General features: G+C 40.7%; 1 protein-coding gene and 1 long non-coding RNA gene across 5 annotated transcripts; both read right to left on the bottom strand.

Annotated features, from left to right (window-relative positions):
- Window positions 1-274: 274 nt before the first annotated feature.
- On the bottom strand, window positions 275-15,567 carry LOC127591273 (solute carrier family 41 member 1). 4 transcript variants are annotated; one of them, XM_052051261.1, is made up of 11 exons: window positions 15,493-15,567; window positions 13,451-13,793; window positions 6,727-6,834; window positions 6,384-6,455; window positions 5,396-5,540; window positions 4,978-5,124; window positions 4,305-4,449; window positions 4,060-4,139; window positions 3,264-3,398; window positions 2,979-3,127; window positions 275-1,739 (listed from the first exon to the last, which is right to left on the bottom strand). In XM_052051261.1, exons 2-11 carry the CDS (start codon window positions 13,757-13,759, stop codon window positions 1,569-1,571), a joined length of 1,461 nt encoding a protein of 486 aa, XP_051907221.1. In that variant the 5' UTR covers window positions 13,760-13,793; window positions 15,493-15,567; the 3' UTR covers window positions 275-1,568. The 4 variants fall into 4 exon arrangements, with proteins under 4 accessions (XP_051907221.1, XP_051907204.1, XP_051907213.1 ...); XM_052051244.1 differs by lacking the exon at window positions 15,493-15,567 and adding an exon at window positions 14,701-14,976; XM_052051253.1 differs by lacking the exon at window positions 15,493-15,567 and adding an exon at window positions 14,811-14,975.
- LOC127591692 (uncharacterized) lies at window positions 11,620-12,641 on the bottom strand. The gene is made up of 2 exons (XR_007959933.1): window positions 11,970-12,641; window positions 11,620-11,661 (listed from the first exon to the last, which is right to left on the bottom strand). It is a non-coding gene; the product is annotated as an uncharacterized LOC127591692 (long non-coding RNA).
- Window positions 15,568-25,757: the final 10,190 nt, after the last annotated feature.

Genomic DNA, 25,757 nt, shown 5'->3' with positions numbered 1-25,757 from the left:
ATGGTATCCAAGTATTGGGTGTTAATTCGTTAAGGTGGAGGACAAAACACAGGAATTGAATGAGGCAAGTTGTCTCCCTTGAGCAGAGGCCACTATTTGAGGAAATACGGCATTTGAGGTTCACGATGTACACCGTGGATAACATTCAAAAGTGCAAGTACAGTCTGCAATCAGTTGTTTTCGGGTGGTATTTTTACACTGGCTGTATTTCTTGGCCTCTTGTCATAACAGCATGACGTCATTACTTGACAGCAGATGGACACTCAGTCCCATCCATGATTAGAAGTTTGTTTGTTCGTTTCTATGCTTTCTAGTCAAGGTCCTTTTCTGATCCAACAAGGAGGAGTTATGATAAGAATAAAAATGCAGTTGTTTTGGGGAAAGTGCCTGGTTGCATTATTTGTTCAATGTAGGTCGAAATCATGCTGTGATATTCGGTAGAAGCTGAGCCACCGGGGTGAATAATGAGCCGTGTGGGCATTTTTGTGATGTGTGTGTTTTACGCTTGTAAAATACATATCTTAGCGGTTCATTAGAACCAAAGTCAAACTACTTTTCTATCTAGAAAAACAACACGGCTATGCAACACTGACTGATGTGAGAATGTCTGCGTCGAATACTACCTGAATATTAAAACAACGAAGATGAATTTCTCATATCAACCCTGAGGAAAATAAGACTTTTTATTTCTTTTTTTTTTTAAAGAGTCGTAATATGTACAATCTAGAGACTTGTGAGTGAGCTGCGTATATCTATCTTCAAAACTTTTTTTTTTTCAGAGATCTTAGCATTGCATGAACGGGTTCTTACTTGCTGGATTTGATCTTGCTGCATGACAAAATGAACGCAAATTCAAATGTGCTATTGAGCATATGGGAGATGAGAATTTTAGAATTTAAAGGAGGCTAACAACTTGCTGAAGTTTGGTATATGATTGTCTCAACTGCGACGATCAACGCGTTGCCAAGAAAGGAGTCACAGTGCTCTCTAGTGAACACGCCATGCAACAAACATTAAAAACAGACCCGACAATAAAACATCCCCAAATCCTTTCTTATAAAATATTTTCAAACATAAACAACATGAGAAAAGGATTTGAGCCGTCAACATGGTCTGACCTTGAGCAATTAAGAGGTGAGGAGCGAGTTCCCAACAAATGTTCAAATGTCCGACGTTGATGGAGTCATACTCACGATTCATGTGGTGTCATGTGGTCACACGGGTGGAATTCAGCAGAAGTGTTAAGCCCCTCCACCCCGTGTCGCCTCCAACTCATATCTTGTCAAAGCAAGGGCAGAGTGGAGGAAGAGAGAATGCAAAATAAACTACACCACTCTTGGAAATACAGAGATGCCCCCCATTTCTGTGATTAATCGATGTGCTGTAAATAAATATTATTTACAGAACACACAAACACAGACGGAAACATTACACAGATTATTTATGGTCTATGTAGCATTTCCGAGTGTGTTTGGGTCAGAGAAATCTTTCTTCCTGTATTGTCCTGATATGTGTCTGAAAAGTAACAGTGGGGGGGCGCTCAGCTTCGCTGAGTCAGCGAAGCTGAGTCACAGCGGCTGACTGTGAACCGTTGACAGACGGTAGCACAGGGCCAGAAAGCCGGTGCCCAGCAGGTCTCCCAGGGCTGTCAGGTACGGGATGGAGAAGTTGTCGGGGTCCAGCGAACGTCGCCACATCGTGCGAACAATCAGGTCAGCCGCATAAAGTAAGATGGCCACCTGCAGCAAGGAGAACACTGAGCTAAGCAAGCAATAAACCATCGAAATATGGATTAAAATAAAACAGAAACAGGACACAGATAAAGAACGGGAGTGAATTCGACCCTGCAACTATCAAGCACGGGCGGTTGTATCAAAGCTGTAACCCAGCGGCAGGATGGTGATCGTGTATTCGGGTATTATGCAATAATGGGGAGATGACTCCCATTGATGGCTGCGCAGACACCCGAAGCGGCTTATCTTGTTTTGTGTTGAGAGGGAAGAAATTTCATCTGTGCTGTACGTTACACATACAGTACATTTGACAATAAAGTTGAATCCATTCCAATCCAATCCAATTCAATGACACTCCCGCCATGTTGAATCTGAAATCACATCTTTTTTTTTAGATAAAGAAACAAAATAACAAAAATAATCAGTCCGTTTTTGATTTAGGATTGCCAATAAAACATTGACAGAGACGCATTGGCGTACTTAGTGTGATCTCTGTTGAAGAAAAAAAAAAAAAAAAAAACAACCCCCCCTCCTCCAAAAAAAATTAGACTGCTAACGAGTTTGCCAAGTCTACATGCAATGGAGTAATAAATAGTTTCAGTACTCTGAATCAACCAGAAGAGGGTGATGATAGATGATCTATCCATCTATTTTCTGAGCAGCTTTGGGGCTCGGGGGCACACACATCGACAAACAATCATTCACACTCATAATCACACCTGGGGACAATTTAGAGTTCAATTAATCTTCTGCGCTTTTGGAATGTGGGAGGAAACCGGAGTACCAGGAGAAACCCACCACAGGCACGGGGAGAACGTGCAAAATCCACACAGAAAGACCACAGCCCGGAATCGAACGCCGAACATACGAACCACTCACACACCGTGCCGCAAGTGCAACTATTAAAGTCAAAACCTTTGTTTTGTTTGCTGACTGAAGACCATAAGACGCATTATGAATTCAAAAAAATAAAGTATTTTGTAATCTTTGCACTCGATCAACAGAACTGCAAAAGAATTAACAAACAGTCACAAACAATCCTTCACGCCAACGGGCAGTTAAGTCTTTCATGAATCTAAACATGCATGGCATGACCACATGAAGACACCACCCACAAAGTCTTAGCTGAGATTCAGACCCAGATGCCAAGACGAAGAAACCCACATGCCATTGCGCCTCTCTTGTTATCGAGCTACAGGTTATTTGCGCGGTGTCTGCCGTGAATACAACGCTTTGTGAACGTACCTGCAGCAGAGCAGCGCACAGGTAGCAAGCAGCAAAGGCGAATGTGATTGCCACCTCGTCTCCCTGCAACAAAGAGATGGCGTAGAGGAAGACCAGGTGACCGGGCATGACCAGCATCAGCAGCACGCGTGCCGATTTGGAGTTCAAACCTGTGGGATTTGAAAGACACAATCCACTGCAGTCAACATTTGACCGCTTCTGTATCATAATCAGTTGTTGCTCGCTCAGACCACCCTAATAAAGGCTCTTTTTCTTGACAGCTGGTGGTGTCAAGGGATTGCTTACCCGAGGAAAAGAAAGTCATGTAGGGATTGGGCCAATGCTGCCTCATCTTGTATGGCAACACTCCTGGGATGCTCCAGAGATGGAGGTAGGTCGACAGTCTGCTGGCCTGGATGGCTACTAAATTGCCAGCAACACCTTAGATTGACAGACAATAAACGCAGTTGATTCGAATATACGTACACTTGTACATCACAAAAACAAAACAAACGGAAGTTGAAGCTTTTGCCAAACCTGAATGTATCTTTATCAGAAACTCAGAGAATACGATTTTTTGGTTGTTTTTTTTTTTTTAGTGTATGATCGTATGTATTTTTTTGTCTTATTTTTTTCCATTAACTTAGCGTATTTTCCGCACTATAAGGCACTTCGGAGTATACGGCGCACTTTTAATGAATGGCCTATTTTAAAACTGTGTGCATGTATAAGGCGCACCGCATTATAAGGTTCATAGAATAGAAGCTACAATAATGACTGAGGTTGTGTTATGCAGCCACTAGACGGAGCTACGCTAAAGGGAATACAATACAATTCAATACAGCTTTATTTATATAGAGCCTTAAGAACCACTGCAGATTTAATAAAATGCTTTACAGAACATTTAAAATACTACGTCCAAGAAATCTGAATATTTATCCACACAAGGCACATTGGATAATAAGGCGCACTGTAATCTTTTGAGAAAACCGAAGCCTTTAGGTGCGCCTTATAGTGCGGAAAATACGGTAATGGTAATGGTTTACACATTTGATGAAATCGTCAGACAACCTTAGTCAGTTAGTCGTTTCATTCATCTTACCGTTGATAACTGGTGTAAAAACAGCCATCCCCTCAAAGCTAGGATTACTGACCGTCTTGTCCAGTATCACACCTCCAAGGCTGGAAATACACATAATGTCAGGAAATTTTAAAAAAACTTCAAAAATCTATTTTCAGAAGAAAGATGTGGTAAACATTTTTTTCCCTGGTCTATGGTAACAACTCAGATGTTAAAAAGTGTATGAAAATGAATGAACATTGACTGTGGTGTTTAGATACTCGTACCTGCTGATACACATGGCTATGAGAACAGGTTGCCACCCTGAACAGAGAACTTCTCGACTCTGAGGGTTCTGCCGGGCCACCACAACCCAAAGTGGAATAAGAGCCAAGAAGACCAGACACACCAGGGGGGAGAGGTACCATGTCTCTGTGGACCACAGACAACTGGTAAATAAATACTCGACCTGAAATAGAATAATGAAAATAACAAAACTGACATCCAATAGGAAACACAGTGCTGATAGTGATCATACAAATGCCAAAACTTTTCATGATGGTCAGCCTATTCTCAATTGACTTCTTGCTGTCAGTTAAATCATTTTATAATCTTTCTGCACATGTTACTACTTAAAAAGTTTTGTTTTTAGCGACACACCCATTTCAACACCCGGACAGGTTTGGCGCACCTTCCAAAGAGCCAGCAAAGACATCAAATTTAATCATCCACGATAAATACTGTATATCATTAATCTTTGAAAAAAAACTGACAAGGGGGTTTAAAGATATACAGTATATATTCAAAATTTTCTGTTTTTGGGTTGAAGTTAGTTTTATCAAGGAAAGGTCCAATGCAATTCATAATAACATTGTAAATGTGTGCAGCTTTCCACTGAGCGTGCATCACAACCTCCCCATCTCAGAGCTGGCCTGCTGTATGCCAACTGCATTTCCTCACCTATGTGTTCATAAAGGGTGCTGCTGACGCCAGCCAGCAGGGAGAGGGTGATCAAATCACCCAAACTGGCAGCAATAGGTGTGGCCACATTATCCGGGTTGATTCCTACCTTCCTGGACCCTATGATCACTCCAATCATTAACAAGCCTGCGAGGGAGAAGAAATGAGAGCGCAGTTAAGGATAAATGGAAACAAATTTTAAGTGTACAATTATTTTGTTCATGATATCAATCAAATAACTTGTAGAATTGATGTTGGTATTAATCTCGAGGAAAATCCTGTCATGTTGCATGTTTGACGACATGACTTGGCCAAAACAAATGAAAACAATTACAGGTAATGAACTTATCCTGATATCCTGGAATATGTATGGTTAAAATATGATGTGGGACAAAGCAGCAAGTCTTGAGTCACTGACCTAAAGAGAGAGCTGCCACAAATGCGGTGATAATGCTACTAGCGCACAGAACAGCTGCTTGGTTAAATTCAACCCCCCCTCTGGAAATTGCTCCTAAACACACAGCCGCAACAGCCGCAAGGAAGCCCACTACAGTCGCTTGGACCTGTGGAGAGTGCACAGTGACACAAACATTACTAAAAACATTTATGGTTTCAATTTGGGTGAGTACCAATAGATATCGATATCGGGCCAGTACCAGCCTTTTTTTCAAGGTACAGTATCCTCTTTTGGCCATTTTACTATCAGGAACTAAATGGCATGCATGGCGGACAGAATGTCCATCCTCTCATATAGCCATTGAGATGCAATTTCTGCAAGCAGATATCTATTTATAAGGTTCACATTAATGCTTAAGGTGCATTAATAATGTGTTGCTACCAAAATGTGTTCATTTGCGAACTGAATTTCTGACAGACAGTTTGACACACATAGGTTCAGTATAAAAAAAAATTCTCAATATCAGTTGATATGAAATACTTGTGATAAAGTTTTAGGCCCTATCAGAGTTAGTAGTTTGTGTTTAAATTTGGACTTAAATTCTCAAATGGGGAGTGACCGTTCCACTTTTTGTCAAAAATAAACAGAAGGTCTTTCTATTACATGACCTGTCAGTGGTTTAATAGAAATTGGTATCAGTGGTATCGGTTACTCGGTATTGGTGAGGGGTCAAGATTTGTACTGCTGAAAATAAAAGTGCTATCGAACATCCCAAGTTGAAATACTAGCAATTTAGTCGTTAGATATTTTGGCCAATAGTCCCTAAACACTACAGATATAGGGAATTTACCAAAACCAAACTAGGAAATATTAATGGGTGTAAATATTATATGTGTAAAAATATGTTATTGTATTTTCTACAAGTGTTTCTACAAAAAAAAAAAAACCCTATGGTTATCTTTTTCCTTAACATTGCTCACAAACCCAAACCAATCAGGGCATAGCTCACCTGTATTAGTGCAAGATTGCCGCACACCATGGTCCATTGCTTATTCGGGTCGTCCATTTGTCCTGTGTTGGCCTAAAGAAAAGGCCACACAACAAAATGACAGTCACCCATCCATCCATTGCATTGAATGAGCTGCAGAAATGGATGGACGGAAATTCAGAATTGCATCACAATTCACATTTTACGGGTAGATGCAGTCAAAAAGGCTGTTTCCATTTATTGATTGGCTACAAATTTCTTCATTTCTAAATTGCTCTGTGGAACAAAAAACAATTGAGCTTCTTAGGGAGGCAGTCAGATTAGGAAAAATATCTTACGCGCAACTATTCTCATTTTATCTCACCGCAGTGGAGAGGCGAGCAGCGAGGGTCATCTCCAGGTTTCCCTTGAGTCCGACGAGCGCAGGGACGAGAATAAACACCTCTGTGATGACCTTGAACACATCCCAGTGCTGAAAGACACACGTGAAAATGAAAATGGTTAAGCTCAGTACAGGGGATTGAACAACAATGGAGGACTCCTCATTTCAAAAATAAAAGTTTTGGATTTATTAAAGCGAATATGCTTCTGTCTACAGATGTACCCGATGAACCTCCTGACCAGCTGATGTGTTAAATAAGTGCATTGCACATTCTAGACCAGGGGTCACCAAACTTTTTGAGAGTGAGAGCTACTTCATGTGTCCTGATTGTGTGAAGGGCTACTAAATTGATACACGTCTAAAATAACATTTGTACAAATTACATTTAATAATATTAGAACGTTAGCTAGCTAGATGTATACTGTAGCTAGCTAGTTAGATAGCTAAATAGGTGGCTATAGAATCTATAATGCTGCCCATGTTTGCATTTTTAAATCAAAATTTCTACGAGCAAATCACAATCCTAGCACTGGCGGGCTACTGGTGTGGTCCTCACGGGCTACCTGGTGCTCGCGGGCACCACGTTGGAGACCCCTGTTCTAGACTAACCTACTAGCCTTGATTGCACGTCCTTGGTCATCGTGTGACAGCACAGGTTCGCTGGGGGCACAGGATGCACAGTTTGGAGCTCAACTCTTTTTTTTTCTCCCCTGACTAAAAGTCTACTTGGCAGGTTCATTGGGTTTAGGTCTTTAAATAGATGCATCGAAGGCAACTTCACAGCTGCCAAGGGAGAAGTGATACAGAGAAAAGGTAGGGCGGGAAGAAAATGTGCAGTTCAATGCAAAAGTGAACGCTCGTATATGATCGACTCAAAAAAAGTGCAGCTATTTTCATGGAAGCGGTTTCAAATGCCAAAACAAATGCAAGCACACTCGGTAGTTTTGGTAGGAACATTCGTTAGCTCCAATGATGCAAGATGGGGGTCCTCTGCTTCTATTACCGTAATTCTTCATCCAAAAGCAAAAATTCACACTGTACAGTGGAAAGGGGTACAGGAAGATATTTTTTAGACACAACTCAGAGACCTTTTCTGAGTGAGCCCAATTATCGAAATGAAATGCCCCCCACCGAACATGTTGTCTTTTTGTTTATTTCATTAAAGACCACTACTTCTCACATGTTATCGTCATAGGGGGGCGAAGGCTGGAACATACACTTTACACAACGGATGGGGACGGGCGGATTCAGGCGACAGCTGTCACACTGTGAGGTTATATCAGATGATTCTGATTCTGATTCTGATATCGGCAGACGGCCTGTTTCAGCAGCAATAGGGCTCCTGCTGATGGTAGTGTGTCGGGCAGGGAGCCAACGGTTAAACTAAGTGTTGCTTGGGAGATCAAGCAGAAAAACAAAAAGATGTCTGGCACATCTTGGCAGACCTTGCCTGTATCATTACAATATTTTCAGCACAGACACATTGCTCATGGATGGATGGATGTCTCAGGACAAAGTGATGAACAGCTTCTAAAACTAGTTTGTAATTGTATTTATTTATTTTGGGGGGTTGGCGAATCTTTCTCTAAAACTCTGAACACTTATGACACTTAAAAACAGTGTTATAAGAAACAGATTACTGCTGCCAGAAGGCGTTAGGCCAAAAGCAGAAATCTGCACGGGCGGATTTTCTTTTCCCACTGAGCACATCATTCCTTTCTTGTATTTCTTTAGATTGCAAACTATCACTCATGAACTTCAATGTAACTGTTTTTAACTTGAGGCCGTGTTATTTTACGCCTGTATAGCATCTACCGGGCGGCCCTGGGGGTCGAATGGTTAGCGCGTCGGCCTCACAGTGCAGAGGTGCAGGATTCGATTCCGGCTCCAACCTTCCTGCGTGGAGTTTGCGTGTTCTCCCCATGCTTTTGTGGGTTTTCTCTGGGTATTCCGGTTTCCTACCACATTCTAAATACATGCGTGGCAGATTCATGGAACACTCTAAATTGTCCCTAGTTGTGAGTATGAGCGCGAATGGTTGTTCGTCTCTGTGTGCCCTGCAATTGGTTGGCGACCAGTTCAAGGTGTAACCCGCCCCCTGCGATAAACTCCAGCATGCCCCGCACCCCTTGTCAGGACCCCTGCCGTCTTCCATATGCCAACAAGAGTGTTGTTAAATGTTACATTATCCAGTCTTATATTTCATGATTCACTTATGCAGTATTGACATCACTTTGTTTTAAATTGTAGTTATGCTTTGTAAAATATAATTTTTGGTAATATTTTTAGCATTTGGATTAGTTTTTTGGGCTTTACATTTTCCATGGGAAATTCAGTTTTTCTTCGGTTTTTGTTCGATTTGATTTTACAACAGATTAATCTGGAACACAGAGTGAACTGTGTATATATTCATTCATTCATTCATCTTCCGAGCCGCATGATCCTCACTAGGGTCGCGGGGGGTGCTGGAGCCTATCCCAGCTGTCTTCGGGCAGTAGGCGGGGGACACCCTGAATCGGTTGCCAGCCAATCGCAGGGCACACAGAAACGAACAACCATTCGCACTCACACTCACAACTAGTGACAATTTAGAGTGTTCAATCAGCCTGCCACGCATGTTTCTGGAATGCGGGAGGAAACCGGAGCACCCGGAGAAAACCCACGCAGGCCCGGGGAGAATATGCAAACTCCACACAGGGAGGCCGGAGCTGGAATCGAACCCGGTACCTCTGCACTGTGAAGCCGACGTGCTAACCACTGGACTACCGGGCCGCCCCTGTGTGTGTGTGTGTGTGTGTGTGTGTGTGTGTGTGTGTGTGTGTGTGTGTGTGTATATATATATATATATATATATATATATATATATATATATATATATAAGAGATTTTGGTTCGTGAGAATTCAATCCAACGTGTCCTTCATCGGACAGATTTTCATACTTGTATCAGGTCCATGACGACACCAGCGAAGACCAACCCGAGTCCTGAGATCAGGAATGGCACCAAGACCTGCAGCGCAATGATCCAAGCGCGCTCAGGTAGAAAACCGTGTTCCGAGTGTGTCAGCTTCCATGTCACACTACGTAACTTATTTCCGTGGTAGCGCAGCTCCAGCTTGAGATGAGTCACAGCCATGTCGTGTGAAGGGGTTATCTCAGGTTAATGTCGTCGTGCCATCCCAGGAAATGTGAAAGTTGGGAGTTGAGGCGGTGGAGGCAAGAAAGAAATTCGAGAAAAAGAATCGATGTCTTCAGCTCCAATGTGAGAACCGATCAGATCTTGCGGTCTGTCCATAAATAAAGTACGACGTTATGAAAAGTCCAAAAATAGAAACAGCTTCTTCCTTGAGAAGCTAACACAAAATGAAGCAACAATAAAGGCAAAAACAAACAAACAAACAAAAAAGTCAATTCAATGTCTCCTAATCTGTCTGGGCATTTGATTGATGAGTGAAAGCAACAACATTAACCTCCAAGCCTCACTTAAAAGCATGAAATACATTTAATCCATCATGCTAAATTTAAATTTGAGGTAGATTTAATTTACAATGACTGTGTCCCCCCCGCCCCCACCATTCCGTTTAAGTGGAGTTTAAGGTTTCATTCAAGAAATAAACCAAAGATGTGTGTCAGTTAAATTATCTAACTTTCAGCATATTTAAATTTAAGATAAAACACAACACTACACACAGTTACAGGGATCGTTTACATCTTGTGATGTTAGCAAAATGGATCCAGTGAAACCTGACAGCTAAGAAGCTTCATTCAAAAGTGTTGAAAAAAGTGATTAAAAGGATAATTTGCAGTATTTAAAAAACAAACAAACAACATAATCCACAGTCACATCCGAGTGACACATTAGGGTTTACATTCTGTCATATACGCATTTAAAGTTACGAGGACAGTTTTAGGGTGTTTTTTTTTTTTTTTTTTTAGAACTTTGACAACTAGATTTCGGTAACGAGTAAAATATTGTAAATCTGTGCTTTCATTACATTCTTAAGGAGACCGAGTTCAAGGTTACTTTTCAACCTGCCATAAAACGATGCGCGGCATCTGTGACCCAGTGGTGAGTCAGCAGTGACGATCCATTTAGCAGCAGCACTTGGTTTAACACTATTCCCCATCCATTGCTCAAAAACTCACAATTATTGCCCGGCATGTACGATCCAAATCTCGCCTAACATGTTCGAAATGGTTTTAACTGATCAGGCTTTCAGGACAAAAATAAAAAGTTGTTCAAATGAAAATAAAGGTTGAAATGACAAAAGTACAGATTTCCGCGCAGTCCTCATTGCATTTAGTCCTCATTTTGATCTCCTGAGCGGAACCACAGCCACATCACTCACTAAAATTATATAGTTGACAGTTTAATGAAAGACTGAATCCAATCTGTCTGGAGCGAGCAGTGTTTCGACTACTGTCCATCTGGTCTCACTCTCTTTCTCAGTGAGGGGGGAAAAAAAAAAAGAAAACAAAACAGGTCCGTGCTGTCAATAAGTAATCCAAAAGCCCCTGTCACAAGATGCGGCAGCTGGTATCTGAGTGGCTCCAGTGTTCCTCCTCTGCTGGACAGCATCAGGCTGGTGGTGTTGCTCTCTCTCCTCCGCTTCACTTTGCTGTGACGTAGTACATGAAAAGGCGGGGCCGTATCTCCCTGCAGCGTCATTCCCATCCAGGAAGACATTGACAAGCTTACCGGCACGCACTAAGAGTCTTGCTTTTTCTCAACACTTGTCAGCCCCACAACATGGCTGCTTCTGACCATCTGGATGTAATGTTCTATTGAACACTATCCCTACTTGTTCTTTTTTTTTTTTTGGTCAACCTTCCGTATATCGTGCCCACCCTTGCCTTCATCCATTGCCTTAAAAAAAAATCCATTTGTAGTACAGACTTTTTTTTTAAACGGTATATGGCTTAGTACAGGGGTGCCCAAACTTTTTGGATCGAAGATCTACTTTTCGATCAACTAACCTCACGGGATGCACCCTTACCGGCGCGCGCACGCACACACACACACAAATTTAAGATTTACCTGCCTTATTTTATTTAAAAAAAAATTTCTGATGATTAGTGTGCAGTGTTTATTAACACAAAAAATATATTACTAATATGTACAAAGACACACAAATGGTTGTATGTTTTTTTTCTTCTCCACACTTCTCGGATCTACTTGGGACCTGTCTTAGATCTACCGGTAGATCAGGATCTACCTAATGGGCACCCCTGGGTATACAGTAGCCAATATCAAGATAAACGCTGGCCTACCTATGACAAAAAATTATTTTGAGTCTGTTCGCCTGAACAAAAATCTTCTCTTTTACCTTCCCCCAAAAGCAATTGCCAAATATGTCCTGGCTGTAACTTGCATGATATGTACGGATCAGTTTATAATGCCAGATTACTTCTGAGCACCAAGTCCCCGAATACCCATGCTTGGGACTAGAAAACCTCAGAGGTTGGTTGTTGAGTTATAGATAACTGTGGCAGAAACACCTATGGGCTCCAATGCTCCTTTGCCAAAAAAAACCCCAAACAAAACTGTTACTTGGGTCCTTTTCTGTAAATTCACATATTCACGTTACCCCCCAAGCACATCAACGCAATCTAGTTTCAATATAATAAGTTGCACGTTTATCTCATATGCCGCAATTTTAGACTGAGATCGGTTTGCGCTAAGGGGCCAACAGAGAGCATACTCTTTAATACAGAATAAAAAGTGGTCAAGATGTCAATCACGATGGTATTTCTCAAAGGGAAAATGATGTCAAGTGTGTGTCAAGATGACGACCTAAAAGCAGAATTCTTCTTCTTATTATTATTAGTAGTAACAGTAGTATTTTTGGTCCTGCATTCAACAAGCGTCTTGATGCCATCTTTGCTCCCCTCCCCTTTTTAGAGTCATTCATTTTTAGAGTGTGCATCCATTTCTCAGAGACAATGGACTCCACCCCCACCCCCCGCCCCCCTCCTAAAACTTAAATTGAGCTAAAGGTCATCTTGTTAGATAAGATTGAAATGATTTCTCCAGGTAGGAATAGACAGTACTTTTTCCTCATAATTTCAAAGCATCTGTCCAGAAATTAATATGATCAGCTTTGTGGTGAAACAAAACCAAACAAACTAAAGAAATATGATTTAGGAAAACAGTTACACCGCAGCTACAGCCAGAATATTTTTGTCTTCGTGTCCTTTCCATTCAGACACCGTGTGTCCTTTTAAATCCACCCGAGGACATATTCCGGCAAACCCATTATCAGTCACAGACTGCGAGCAATTGATGTTGCTCAGGGTGTGATTAAATGTGTTCATCAGTGAAGAGGAAAGAGGAATGAGATATCTACCAACTCATTACACAATATCCAGCAACAGGTCTGATAGTAGGAGGTAAACAGAACCCCCGGGGGGTTGATGAAGGACAAATTGGACCAAACACACATTTAACGGTACAGAAAAATAACCTTTTCAGGTGAATTAAAACTAAGGAGGCTGCTGAAAAGACAAAAACAGCAAATTGTGCATTACATGGACCAAACACCGAAACAGCACAAACCTATGCTAAGAAATATTTTTCTGCTCTCAGAAATATATATTTCGCATTTTCGGGGTTCAGGTTGGTCAAAAAAGGACAGAACCTGCTGATCTGAGGTCACAACCTTATGACGGATGAGCTCATCCGGTATGGAGAGTTTTGAATGAACTTACCTGTACATGATCCAGCACCATTCCTGCCATCACCATTCCCATCCCAGCCAGCAGGTATGGAAAAAGAACTTGCAGACATATCGCTCGTGATGACTCCTCTTCATGTTTGGCTACAGCTACTTTGAGCTTGGCTTCTGATGGCTTTTTAGGAAGCGGCTGAAGTTTAGCGGGTAAGGTGAGCTGTTGTCCAACCAAGGCACCGGCCAGACCTGCATTGGGACCTACACTAGGGCTCTTCCCTTTGAAGCGGAGCTTTTTGTTCTTTTTCCTCTGGCGACTTTGTTGTGATGTCTTGTCTTCGCCAGGCATGATGTCTGTACTGGTAGTACTGGCGCTGGTTTAACTAGGAACATACAAATGATATGATTCGGGATGATAGAAGACGTGTGCTTTTTAGCTCATCCTCAAAAATGACATCTGTTGTTTACACTATGTGGAGGAAGTGAATAACAACGTTTTGACGGAAATAGTCACTCTTTTGATATTGCATCCACTCAGCAATCTGCACTGAAAAAATGATGGAGTTAGCATTCCTTTTGATTGTTTGCTTGGTTGGCAGGACTGTGCACAATTAATTAATCGATTTTCAAAGAAATTATTTCAACATGGACAAAACTGTGCTAGTGTTTAGCACATCTTCCTCCTGTGTAGCATGTTCTCCCCATACTTGCATTAGGTTACTCCCGGTCCTCTAGCTTCTTCCCATATTTTGAAAACATGCACCTTAGGTTAATTAAAGACTCTTTAATTGCCCACATTCCAGTTGTCGATATGAGCGTGAATTGTCTTTCTATATATTCCCAGTAATTGGCTGGCAACAGATCACTCTCTCGGCCTCTGGGCCAAATGTTTGTAGGGACCCTAAGGACAAACAACAACAAAAAATCTGTTGCAAACATGGAACAGATGCACTTTTTATTGGTTAGATTTCAGAAATGTCTCCAGTTTACTGAGAGAGTGCCTGAATAGTAATGATTTAACTCAGGCCTTTGCAGGGGTTTCATTTGTTAATAAATAATTGTACTTGGTGGAGGTTTTTGCTGTAGAGTGCAGAATTGTAGTCATTATATTATAGTGCATCTATCCACTTTCTATAATACCCCTCTAATGTCGCGACTGAGCTGGACCCAGCTGACTTTGAGCGAGAGGTGGACTGAAGTCAGCTGGAGTGACACCAGTGTGTCAATCGTAGGCCACATAAGGATACTTGTTCACACACATAAACAGACCAATTTAGAATCTGCATTTACCGAAGAAATGTTTGGTGAAGCTGGAGTACGGGGAGATCATGCAAACCCCACCGACCAACCATCCATTATTTCGCCGCTGTTACTGAAAGGTAACAAATATGAATACACACATTAAACGGCCAAGGCGTTCCGAAAATCTGGGAGAAAGCATTCATTTATCGATGTCCATTTCATTTGAAATTAAAATAAGAAATACAGCGGCTGAGTTTGGAGAAAGAGAACGGACCTCTGTACACCGGAAACGGCCATGCCCACAGCCCATAATATCGCTTCTATGGAAACCGCTGCCAAACTAGGCGCTCTCTGATTGGCTGAGAAAAACAGTAAAAGTGTTATGAACTCTGAGGCTGCCCCCATGTGGATAACAGGGGTAACTGTTCTCCCTCATCTGTACCGTACGTTTAACATTACGCACTCACACACACGTTTAACAAACTCAAACTCAAATGTGCAAGTGGATGAATCAGTATTAAAAAGAACAATTAAACAAAAGGAACAATATTACATTGGCAGTAATGTTTTTAATTTTATGAAAAGACAACATACTGGCTGAATGTGTTACTGTATTTTGCACTGGACAGTAAAATGAAGTGTTAAAAACATGCATGACACTCTTTAACAAAGACTATGGTCTTCATGCTGAGTGAACATACTCATGCATACTCATCAAGTTATTGTGCCTGGAAAAGAACCTCTTCTGCTCTCCTCCCAGAATGCAACATACATAAGGCCACAATACAAAGAGGGAATAACAATTTAGAGTGAGGTTGAGATGTAATTTATAGTCCTTACCTTTGTCTTCACAGTTTGAGGGGGTGTGTTCATGTAGCCGTGCTAGCCACAAACTTCCAAGAATAACTACACTTTGCTCAGTGAGAGAGAGAGAGAGAGAGAGAGAGAGAGAGAGAGAGAGAGAGAGAGAGAGAGAGAGAGAGAGAGAGAGAGAGAGAGAGAGAGAGAGAGAGAGAGTTTGCGTGTGTGTGTGTACTTCACGCAATATATGAAGTGCGCATGCATCTTGGGGCACCGTCTTGAATTTCATGGCATTAGCAGATCAGACCACCCCCTCCCTCTTCCTCCTGTCCTATTCCATCTCGCTCGGGTTGATGACAGTAGCCAACATAACTTGCACTTTGTCGGCCATGGAACAAATTTACTTGACATTGGAAATACAGTTTCTAATCAAGTTGAAGTTCAAGCATCATGTTGAAAATCAGGTCACGATGACAACTGTACTGTATTGGTTCTTGACAACCAACATTCTTCCTTTAAGGCTCCGATTTACCGATTAAATTCAAAACATGGAATGTAAACTTCTGCCTGTCTTGACATTGTGGCTTCTGTGACATCTATAATATGCTATAGTACATCCATTCATTCTGCAGTCATAGGAATTCCATCTCTTTAAAAGAAGCGACTCTTGGCTTGTCACGAAGAGCTTTTACAGCTCCCAAACGGCTCTTTAGATTTTTTTTGTTGCTTTAATTAGTATAAGGTAAAAACATAAAAGTAATAAAAAAATAAATACTAATGTGATGCATTCTGTTCAATTTTTTAAAATATTTTTTTATATTAAAAATATGGCTTTATTTACCTATTTTCGGTTCACTGGTTTGATTAACCATAAAGTATGACATGTTAACCATATAAGTACATCAATTGTAGTGCCGGACATCAATTACATATCAATACATATTGAAATTGTGTTTCATTTAATTTTTATCTTTCATCAATGTAATTGTTTTTCTAATTCCAAATAGGTAAAAAAATAAATAATCAATAGACTGATATGAAATACATATATTGTGATACACCCAGGCCTACTGAGCTCATTATGTTTAAAAAGAGGTTTATTTAATCTCCAAATCAACTAGTTAATTAGACTTGTATTTAATAGTTGTGTGAACTACTTAGTTCAGGTTAAATATTATACTTTAAAATAAACTTACCAAAGTTCGACTTCTACTCCTTCATCCAAGGAGTAAAAAAAGAAACAATTTATCTGCCCTATTTTGGAGAAGATTCCCAAGAGGTTACTACTGTTGCTCTAATGCACAGTCTCCAACATCAACCGGACCTGTTGCATCTGACAAACTGTCGTAATAATTATTAATTCTATTAATATTGTAACATATAGTGTGTGGTTAAGGATGACACCGTTGCTCATGCTTTTCACATTTCTTTATGCCCACAAGTGCTCACAGAAAACACATTCATTGAAGAGTTGCTATTGGCCACAACTCACACTCAGTCACTCCACACACTGACCCCCTCACTTGAGCCAAAGTTCAAGCTTAAAGGCCCTTTCACACTGCACTTAGCGGCATGCCTTTGACAAACCCATTCTTTGTGTACGTGGTGAAGGGGGCACTGCGGAATGCAGCATTGATGGGCAGCTTGGCGCGGCAGGAGCGTGTTTGAGGTACCTCGAAGTAAAACTATTCTATATTAAATTCTGTTTGAGATGTGACGTCAGAAAGTGCCTCATTGGAAAGCGTTGTGGGGAGCGATTTTAGCGATTTAGCGCTATTTTGGTTTCAATGAATATGGTGTCTCAAGCTTTAGGACACGAGCGAGATGACTGATATACTGTGTCATGTTTAAGAAGACACTGCTGCCTGCTCAGCCTGAAATACATCTCAAAGTAGTCTTGGAACAGTATCTTACAAACTACTATAAACTCTCCACGTTTTCGTGGAGAACAAATCTTGTTGAGGTGCGGTCTACTTTTCTCCAAAACCAGTGGTGAAAATCTTCCTGTTTACTTCCCGGTGAGCAATTGTGACATCACACTTGCAAATATGGGCACGATGGCACTTCGTCACCCTTTTGTGTCGCGGAGTGGAACTTTCACACAAGCAAATGCAATGTGAAATGGCTTTGAATGTTCCTTTCCTCCATTGTACCGACCGATCGTAAAGATTTGCGTTGCCTCGCAAACATTGCGAGAGAATGTTCTTCCTAAGACCTCCCTTCTTCTGTTGGAACAAACAGCAAAACCAAAATACATACTGTACATTTAAAATGATCCCTGAAAGCTCAGCAGTGGCGTTCCGTCAGGGCCAGCAAGGCCTTCTCTGCTGGCCTAAACATTCTCAGAAAAGTAAATTTAATAAATTTACTTTTCTGAGAATAACATAAATTTAATTTGTAAATAAATATGTAAAAAATTATTCTCTGTATTCTTTACGTCATATTATTTCTACTCAGTCGAATGGCTTTCAATGTTATTTTTAATAAATAACTTTCTTATTACGGTAGAGTTTTTAACCAATCATATTTCAGATAGCTTGTGTTGCCAGATAAACTACACTTGCTCGGGGCCACGGGCACAGTCAGCTTGCAATAGCCAATCAGATCACGAGTCTGCATACCAGGGCCAGCTGGAAGGGTTTAGTCGACACTGGACGTGCGTTCGGTGATTGGATTAGCACCTGCTAGAGGGAGCCGTTGCTGCATTTTGACCCAAAATGACCGAAGGAAAAGACGTTGATCTGGTTGCAGAACTACTTTCCACACAATTTTCAAGACGGACCTTCCACTGGATTTACCAATTTAAGTTGTTTTACCAAAGCAGCAAGGAAACATCAGAGCATGGCTGGGCACTTACAAGCTACGGTGCGTTTAAAAACGTTTGTGGACACTCGCGTAGATCTGCAGCTCAGTGAACAGGCACTACATTGGTGAGTAAGTGAATTTTATTTTACATTTCTTCTTGTTATTTTATTTCGTTAGTATTAATGGTCACGAATTAAAATGACAGATACAAAAATGTATCAAATTAATCAGCTCACCTGCAATTTATAATGGCACATTGTAGTCAGCTTCGTGCACTAAAATTCGTTCGATCTCAGCTGCTCAACATTTTCAGTTACCGGTATTTGCTGTTGTATAGCCTATTCTCAAAATGCAAATGATCCGTTAATTTTATTTTCAAAAAATAGTTTGTTTTTTTATTGTGTGTTTGGTGTCTTATATGAAACTGCGACATTGCGCAATTTATTGGACAGACTTGTTCATGACCACACAGCGTAATTTAGGTGGCATTTTATTTAGTATTTTAAAAATATTTTTATTTTTGACAATATCTGTAAATTTAGTTTCCTGCTCTTAATTGTGAATGCATACTTGATGTTGTTTTAAATGCTCCTGAAATTAAGTGCTGCCTTACGAGCCTATATTGTGTTAATGTATGTGACGTCACTGAAAGCCTAAGGTTGAAATGCACGGCCCGCCACTGAAGCTCAGGTATCATATTAATGAGCAAAGATGAAAACGAAGGACGTTTGTGCAATTATTACAGTTAGTTTTTCTTACTTTTATAAACTTAGGTTGTAGTTTCAATTAGTTTTCTTATTTTGTAGCTTTTTGGTTAACTATGATAACCTTGCAACTGACACATGGCTACGACGCGAGAAAACTGTTGCTTGTAATTCGAGTCAAGCAAGGTAAATTTCGCATTACTGAATTGCAGTGCATAATTCAAAGATCCTGTTAACCTAAGGATACATATGAATCTGTTTGCGTTTATACAAAGGATAATTTGATATTTAAAAAAAATTCTGAAGCTAAATCAACTTCTGGTACATGAAAGGGATTTGTGGAAATTCCATATGGTAAACACATGTAGTGTGGTCGTTCAGTTAGAAGAACACAGCGTGTCGCTTGATCCTTCGATCTTCTTCCAGTTGCCCACTTCATTAGGAACAGTGGTATTGAGTATGATAGGCCAGGGTGGATACTTTACATGGAATTTCTCTCTCTCTCTCTGTCTGTCTCACTCCCACACTCAGACACACACATAAATGTATTCAGAGAGATTTCATTGTGTTTCGTGGTTTGCCGTAGTGGGTAGACTTGCTATGCTGGTGTCTCTATGTTATGTGTCTGGAGGAGGTGCTCAGAGTTATGTAACCTCATGTTTGTGACAAACGTAGTCAGTGCTCAACTGTAAATATTAAGTTGGACTGAGTAGTTCTTGATTTCACCGCTAGGTGGTAGCATGGATTAATGAAACATGTTATTTACAAGTCGACTCTAAGCATCATCTCTGCGGTTCATACTATATGGACAAAAAGTATTAGGACCACAGGCGTATCTATATATTACTTTTGTTTTGATATTTTCTTTTTCATCATTAGAGCCTCTCCCAGCTGACGTGGGGCATAATGCGGGGGACACGCTGGATTGTCTCCAGTCAATCACAAGACAGATGTAGACAATTTATTGATAAATAGAGACACGTTATTGTTGCGTAATTCAGAGTCCTCAATTAGTATAACTTGCATGATTTGGAATGGATGATCTCTTGAATTTGAAGCAGACATGCTTTCAGAATTGTGCTGCTGTAAATTGCGAATTTCATCATTGTGAGACAAGTAAAGGTTCGCTTATTTTAACCACAAACCAACTTTGTTTTCTTCTTGAGTGTTCCCAGCATTTTTCCATTGGGTGCAATGCTCATCGCCATTTTAAAAAAAAATTTTTGGGTCATTGCCAGGCTCATCACACACTCTTAACGTTCACGTTTCCTTTGCCTTCGCCTTACACGCTACAATATTATACCCTCCAGTCTCCACTTTGCCACCAAGGCCCGATTTTGTTGCTGGCCTTATTTTGGAATTAGAATAAGAACATCTTTATTGACCAAGTATGTGTGAAAAGACACAAATAAATTGTCCCTGGTAGATGAATGCTTGCTTTCCTTACCCTGGTCAACACATCCTGAGTTGAACCACGTTTTGACTTGGTGTTTGTTTGTCTTACTCCGACCGATGCATTTACTATTAATGTGGTCTTCTCGGTTTCCCGCACTACTACCGTATTTTGAAATGGAAAAACCGCAAGGCCTGGTTGTACAGTGGAAAAGTGGCAAGGGGTTTTGCCTAACACCAGTGATTCATTCATACTGTTTATTAAATTACTGGCTACACTGAAATATTCATTCTGAGCTACTGTTGTGTCCCAAGGCTTTGATCTCTTGGGAGAATGCTACTGTGATTGCGACCGTAGCTTAAGGTCTTCATGCCAATAGGCCTCAGCGTAATCAGTTAATGTAAATCATTTTATACCTCCAATGAGGGTTGGGAAGTCATGGGAATGTAGTTTGTTTTGGAATGATCAACAGATGTATACAAAATAAAGTAATGGGCTTTGAGTTGTTGGTCAGTGATGCAATGAGTGTGATGCAGTATCACACTGGCTGAATGAGTCCTTTTTCAGCACCTGATTAATAATAATAATAATAATAATACATTTTATTTGAAAGCGCTTTTCATCTCACTCAAAGACACTTTACAAGAGCATAAAAACACAGGATAAAAATGTGCATTTAAAACAAGCATACATAATTTACAAAAGTTCATTTGGATGAACAAAAGAAAAATTGGTAAAAAAGATTAAAAGGTATTAAAAGCATAGCGGAACAGGTGAGTTTTTAGGGATGATTTGAAGGATTGGAGGTCAGTACAGTTGCGGATGTGTTGTGGTAGAGCGTTCCAGAGGGTGGGGGCGGCGACAGAGAAGGCTCGGTCCCCCCAGGTTAACACCTATAATGGATATTAGTTAAAAATACCATCACATAGTATATATTCACGCTAATCCGTCCATACCTATGAGATATTACAATTATTTTAGGACAGTATCTGTTTCTCTATTTTACAGGCTACCACAGATGTGTGTGTGTGTTCGTGTGTGTGTGTTTGGGACAGTATCTGTCTCTCCATTTTACAGGCTACCACAGATGTGTGTGTGTGTTCGTGTGTTTGTGTGTGTGTGTGTGTGTTGTCATTTGTGTTGATAAGCACAACATTTGACACTTTAGTGATCATGTGTTTCCAGAGTCTTTGGCAAGCATGGTGGAAACTAACATGGAAATTTGTAATGTAGCTATAAATAAATCTTTCAGTTTCGTGTTGCCAGACACGCTATCAGGGAGACTATTTGGACGGTCAGTCCGTGGTCAGCGCATTTGCAGCTTTCTGGTACTTTATGCACTAAGTTTGTTATAGATGACATATGTGAATGTTTGAATAAGTATGACCTCCTTTTAGGTATTAAGATCCTTGCTTACTGACTTCATATGACAAAGCAAATCTGCACTCTCGTTTTATGATGATCATGCTGATTATTGTTTTGATCTTTTTCAGTTTTTCAGGTTGTATAATTAAACGTCAGGCTATTTTCAATTCACTAGTTTGATGAACCAACATAAATTATTTGCAACTGCAAATATGTGCAGTACGATGGCAGACTGCAACTTTTTGTTTAGTCATTTACTTTTTTTTAATAAAAAGAAAAATAAAGGAACTCTTATTTATCTTCGGGCACCTGCTGTTGATCACACCAGCTGTCTTGTTATACTTCGACTTCCCTCACTTTATCACCTTCTCTACACACACACACACACACACACACACACACACACACGCACACACACACACACACACACATTGAAACACACGCACACACACAAACTCACAGACTGAAAAAAACTCTTGATTTTATGCAAACTTTGCAGCAGATGTCGTTACCAGAAAAAATCGGTACAAAGACGCTTGACCAATCATTTCCGGAAAAAAAATGCATAAATGAATTTCCACTTCAGTACAGTATTTGAAATCGCAACTGAATCACCATCTATCCATCCATCCATCAATTTTAAACACGATCTTATCCAGAAGAAGGTCGCGGGAATTGCTGGAGCCTATCGAAGCTGACTGGGCGAAAGGCGGGATAACCCCTGAACTGTCAGTCACAGGGCACATATAGAGACAAACGACCAGACAGAGCCACATTCACACTGTCACTGAGTGGGAACCAATCCCACGCTGGAACGAGCACGTGTGGAAACAGCAATTCCAGATATATTTGATATGAGAAAAATCACAATCGACCTGTCCTTGGGTGTCCGCCTGTCCTTCTCAGCAAAGAAAATCTCCAAACCCCAGTGGGAGGAATGGCAAACCTCAAGGAGAACCACTATGAATGAGATCTATTTTCACACTGGTGGTTAAACAAGAAGTTTCATTATGTAAGAAAAAAAGGTATATTTACAGAGACAACGTGAGCAGTCGGCCGGGCTAAGAGCTATATTTTTCTATGTCAGATCAAGTCTACAATTAGAATTAAGTCTGAAGCTAGAGCTTTATCCTACCTATAAATAGCACTGGAAATTTTGCATTGATACCCAAAATAAGATTAATTCATTAATTCATTCATTTTCCGATCCGCTTCATTCTCACAAGAGTCACGGGGGGTGCTGGAGCCCATCCCAGCCATCCTCGGGCAGTCGGCGAGGGACACCCTGAACCGGTTGGCAGACAATCGCAGGGCACACACAGACGAACAACCATTCGCGCTCACACTCACTCTCACTGTTCAATCAGCCTGCCACACATGTTTTTGGAATGTGGGAGGAAGAATACCCAGAGAAAACCCACACAGTCATGGGGAGAACATGCAAACTCCACATAGGAAGGCTGAAGCCCGAATCAAACCCACGAGGTTGACGCGCTAACAACCGATCACCGCGCCACCAGTAATAAGATTAATCAATACAATTGAATCCTAATGACTTTTTTAAAAAACTCATTCAGTATCAGCCAATTCTGGACCAAGTATGAAAAGACGTTTAAAAACGTCTTTGGGAGTGAATGAGTTAAGGAGCTATCGCAATACATATCAGAAAAAAAAATTAATGCTTGCAATATTATTCTGTTGTGATTGTACAAACATTCTACAGTAATTTTTTACAGTGCACACACACACACACACACACACACACACACACACACACACACACACACACACATACATACAGGGTTTCACCTACTTTTGCAACAATTATTTCCATGAAAACTGTCTTCTGTCACCATCTTGACTGGGTAAAAGTTGAAGGTGTTTCTTCACTTGGCTTATGACTTAACCAGCTGTTTGATCTGACACTTTAAACAATTCTGACTCCCATTTCACTTCAGGTCACTCAAATGTGTACCATGTGCATCGTACTTGAAACGTCTCGCGTGTGACTGGACACAGTGGTCACATTTATGTTTGACTTTTCCACCACCACATGCGTTTTGGAAATACAGCATTTGCAGCTTCATGGCCGACAGGCTACACCATAATTGCTTATGGTATGTTGTTCTTTATACACCTACTGTACACTGTAGGCCACAATCAAAAACTAATGGAAGCCAGTTATTGCTTGCAGACTGAGCCACTCCTGCAATACGTCAGCACCATCGTTCCGTAACTGTTATGTCAGCATTACATGAGATGAATGAGCTATCATGTGTGGCTTCTTTCTACGGTTCAATTTATGCGCAGGGGTTTGAAGACGTAATCTTCACGCGAAAGACCAGAGAGCATCCGAGAGTGTGATTCATTCGGCATGACGCTGGCCAGCTCGACTGTGCAGAGCAGCTGCACGCATGCCTTTAGAGTTGGGTTTGAGACAGATACTTTGAAATTGTAAGAAGCGTGCATGTACAGTATATTATGACTCATTACCCATCGTCTGAGCCAGCGAACTGTCAATGCACAGAGTGCCCAATAATTATCCCAAACCTATGGGTTCTTATTCCTGAGTCCAAGTCCACACATGGAACCTCCAACCAGTGAAAACTTTCAAGCGTTGGGTATTTGCATGATGACGAAAATGCTTTAATTGTTCATTTATGACTCGTCTCATTTTATGATCGTATCTTTTTATTGTGTTTATTTTATAATTAGCTTCCACTGTCTTGCCTACCTTGATTGTGCCTTTTCCAATGCTGACTTTCTTCAAGATGGTCATTGGCTAGAATGGCTTCTCCCAATATTGAATGTCTTGGGCGTGCAATTGAGACATGCCAACTCATTTTATTGTGGAAAGAATTTTTAAATTTTTTTAAGTGGGCGACAGGATTCAAATGAAAAGGAAGGGAGGAAATAAATAACACTGTCAAAAACTAATTGTACAAGCTTATTCAAATGATGCTTGTGGAAGTTGTGGTGCATGCATTTTTTTTAATATGGCCTGCATTTGACTGTCTTGTTAATCTTGTTTATTGATATACTTTATCCCAATAGTGAACACGGGAAGCTTCTATGCAGTCTGGCCATATGTTAAGACTTCAACAAAGAAGACAACAGTGTCATTGTCGAGTTGGCGCTTACAACGCTTCTCCAGAGTTACTGTACTGCAATTGCATCCAGTGCAGTCACCCGTCTCAAATTCAGAAAAGCAAAGCTGTTGCTACACATGTCTGTACTTAGTGTTTCTTGACAGAGTGACATTGCCAACGTTTGGCCCGCCATGCGTATTATACCGTCGGTTCCCGGATCCAGTCCCGATTAGGTCATTGTCATTGTCTCGGGTTAGTGCAGGATATTGACTTTTAAAAAATTGGCGGGTACAGCCAACATGTGTTCAACTTTACTTATCTCATAACTTGATCAGCATGTACTGTATGTGCATGTGCGCTGAGTGTCTATGTGTGTCATCTGACACGACGAGCCAATAGGGGCACGTGTTGATGTGCTGGAGTGTGCGCACGCTGTCTCCGCTGGGACAGTTGCGTAATAATGATTGAAGCTTCTTAGTTGTACATACCAACGCCTTGACTCAAGGATATTGTGCCATTACGCACATAGGTGCTTGTGCGCACACACACACATGAAAACGTTAATATATGGCTACATGTAAATTTTGGGGATGTTCAACTTTCATGAATTTTTATCTTGAAAGTCTGATTTATTATAAATTAATAATAAAAAAAAACAAGATATGTCTTTCGTTTTAAATACAATGCAATTTTCCTTTCAATCCAACGAAATGAATCAGTTTGCACAATCTGAATCACAAGAAATAAATCTTTTATAACGTTGAACAATTTAAAAAAAAGATGAACATAGTACCTCGGGTGATGTCACGCAGATGGGATTGGAACACTCTTAACATAAAATTTGAATCTGAAGAGACTTGAAGATTATTTTTTGAGGTGCGCCGTGCTGTGGCATTCGAGGACAGGCGTAACTTGTCGGGGTTATCCAGGTGGTGTGGAGCGAGTCAA

This window comes from Hippocampus zosterae, chromosome 2, assembly GCF_025434085.1.
Source record: "Hippocampus zosterae strain Florida chromosome 2, ASM2543408v3, whole genome shotgun sequence".
Classification (NCBI taxonomy): Eukaryota; Metazoa; Chordata; class Actinopteri; order Syngnathiformes; family Syngnathidae; genus Hippocampus; species Hippocampus zosterae.
Note: the sequence above shows the minus strand (reverse complement) of the source record. Positions and strands in the feature narration are given on the sequence as shown.

What these genes read in the sequence shown, in the direction of transcription:
- LOC127591273 (XM_052051261.1), bottom strand. Translation starts at nt 13,759, where the DNA reads ATGCCTGGCGAAGACAAGACATCACAACAAAGTCGCCAGAGGAAAAAG. An exon ending in TGTGGCAGCTCTCTCTTTAG is followed by an intron (nt 5,125 to 5,395) that starts GTCAGTGACTCA and finishes TCTCCCTCGCAG; the next exon opens with GCTTGTTAATGATTGGAGTG. An exon ending in ATAGCCATGTGTATCAGCAG is followed by an intron (nt 4,140 to 4,304) that starts GTACGAGTATCT and finishes GTGTATTTCCAG; the next exon opens with CCTTGGAGGTGTGATACTGG.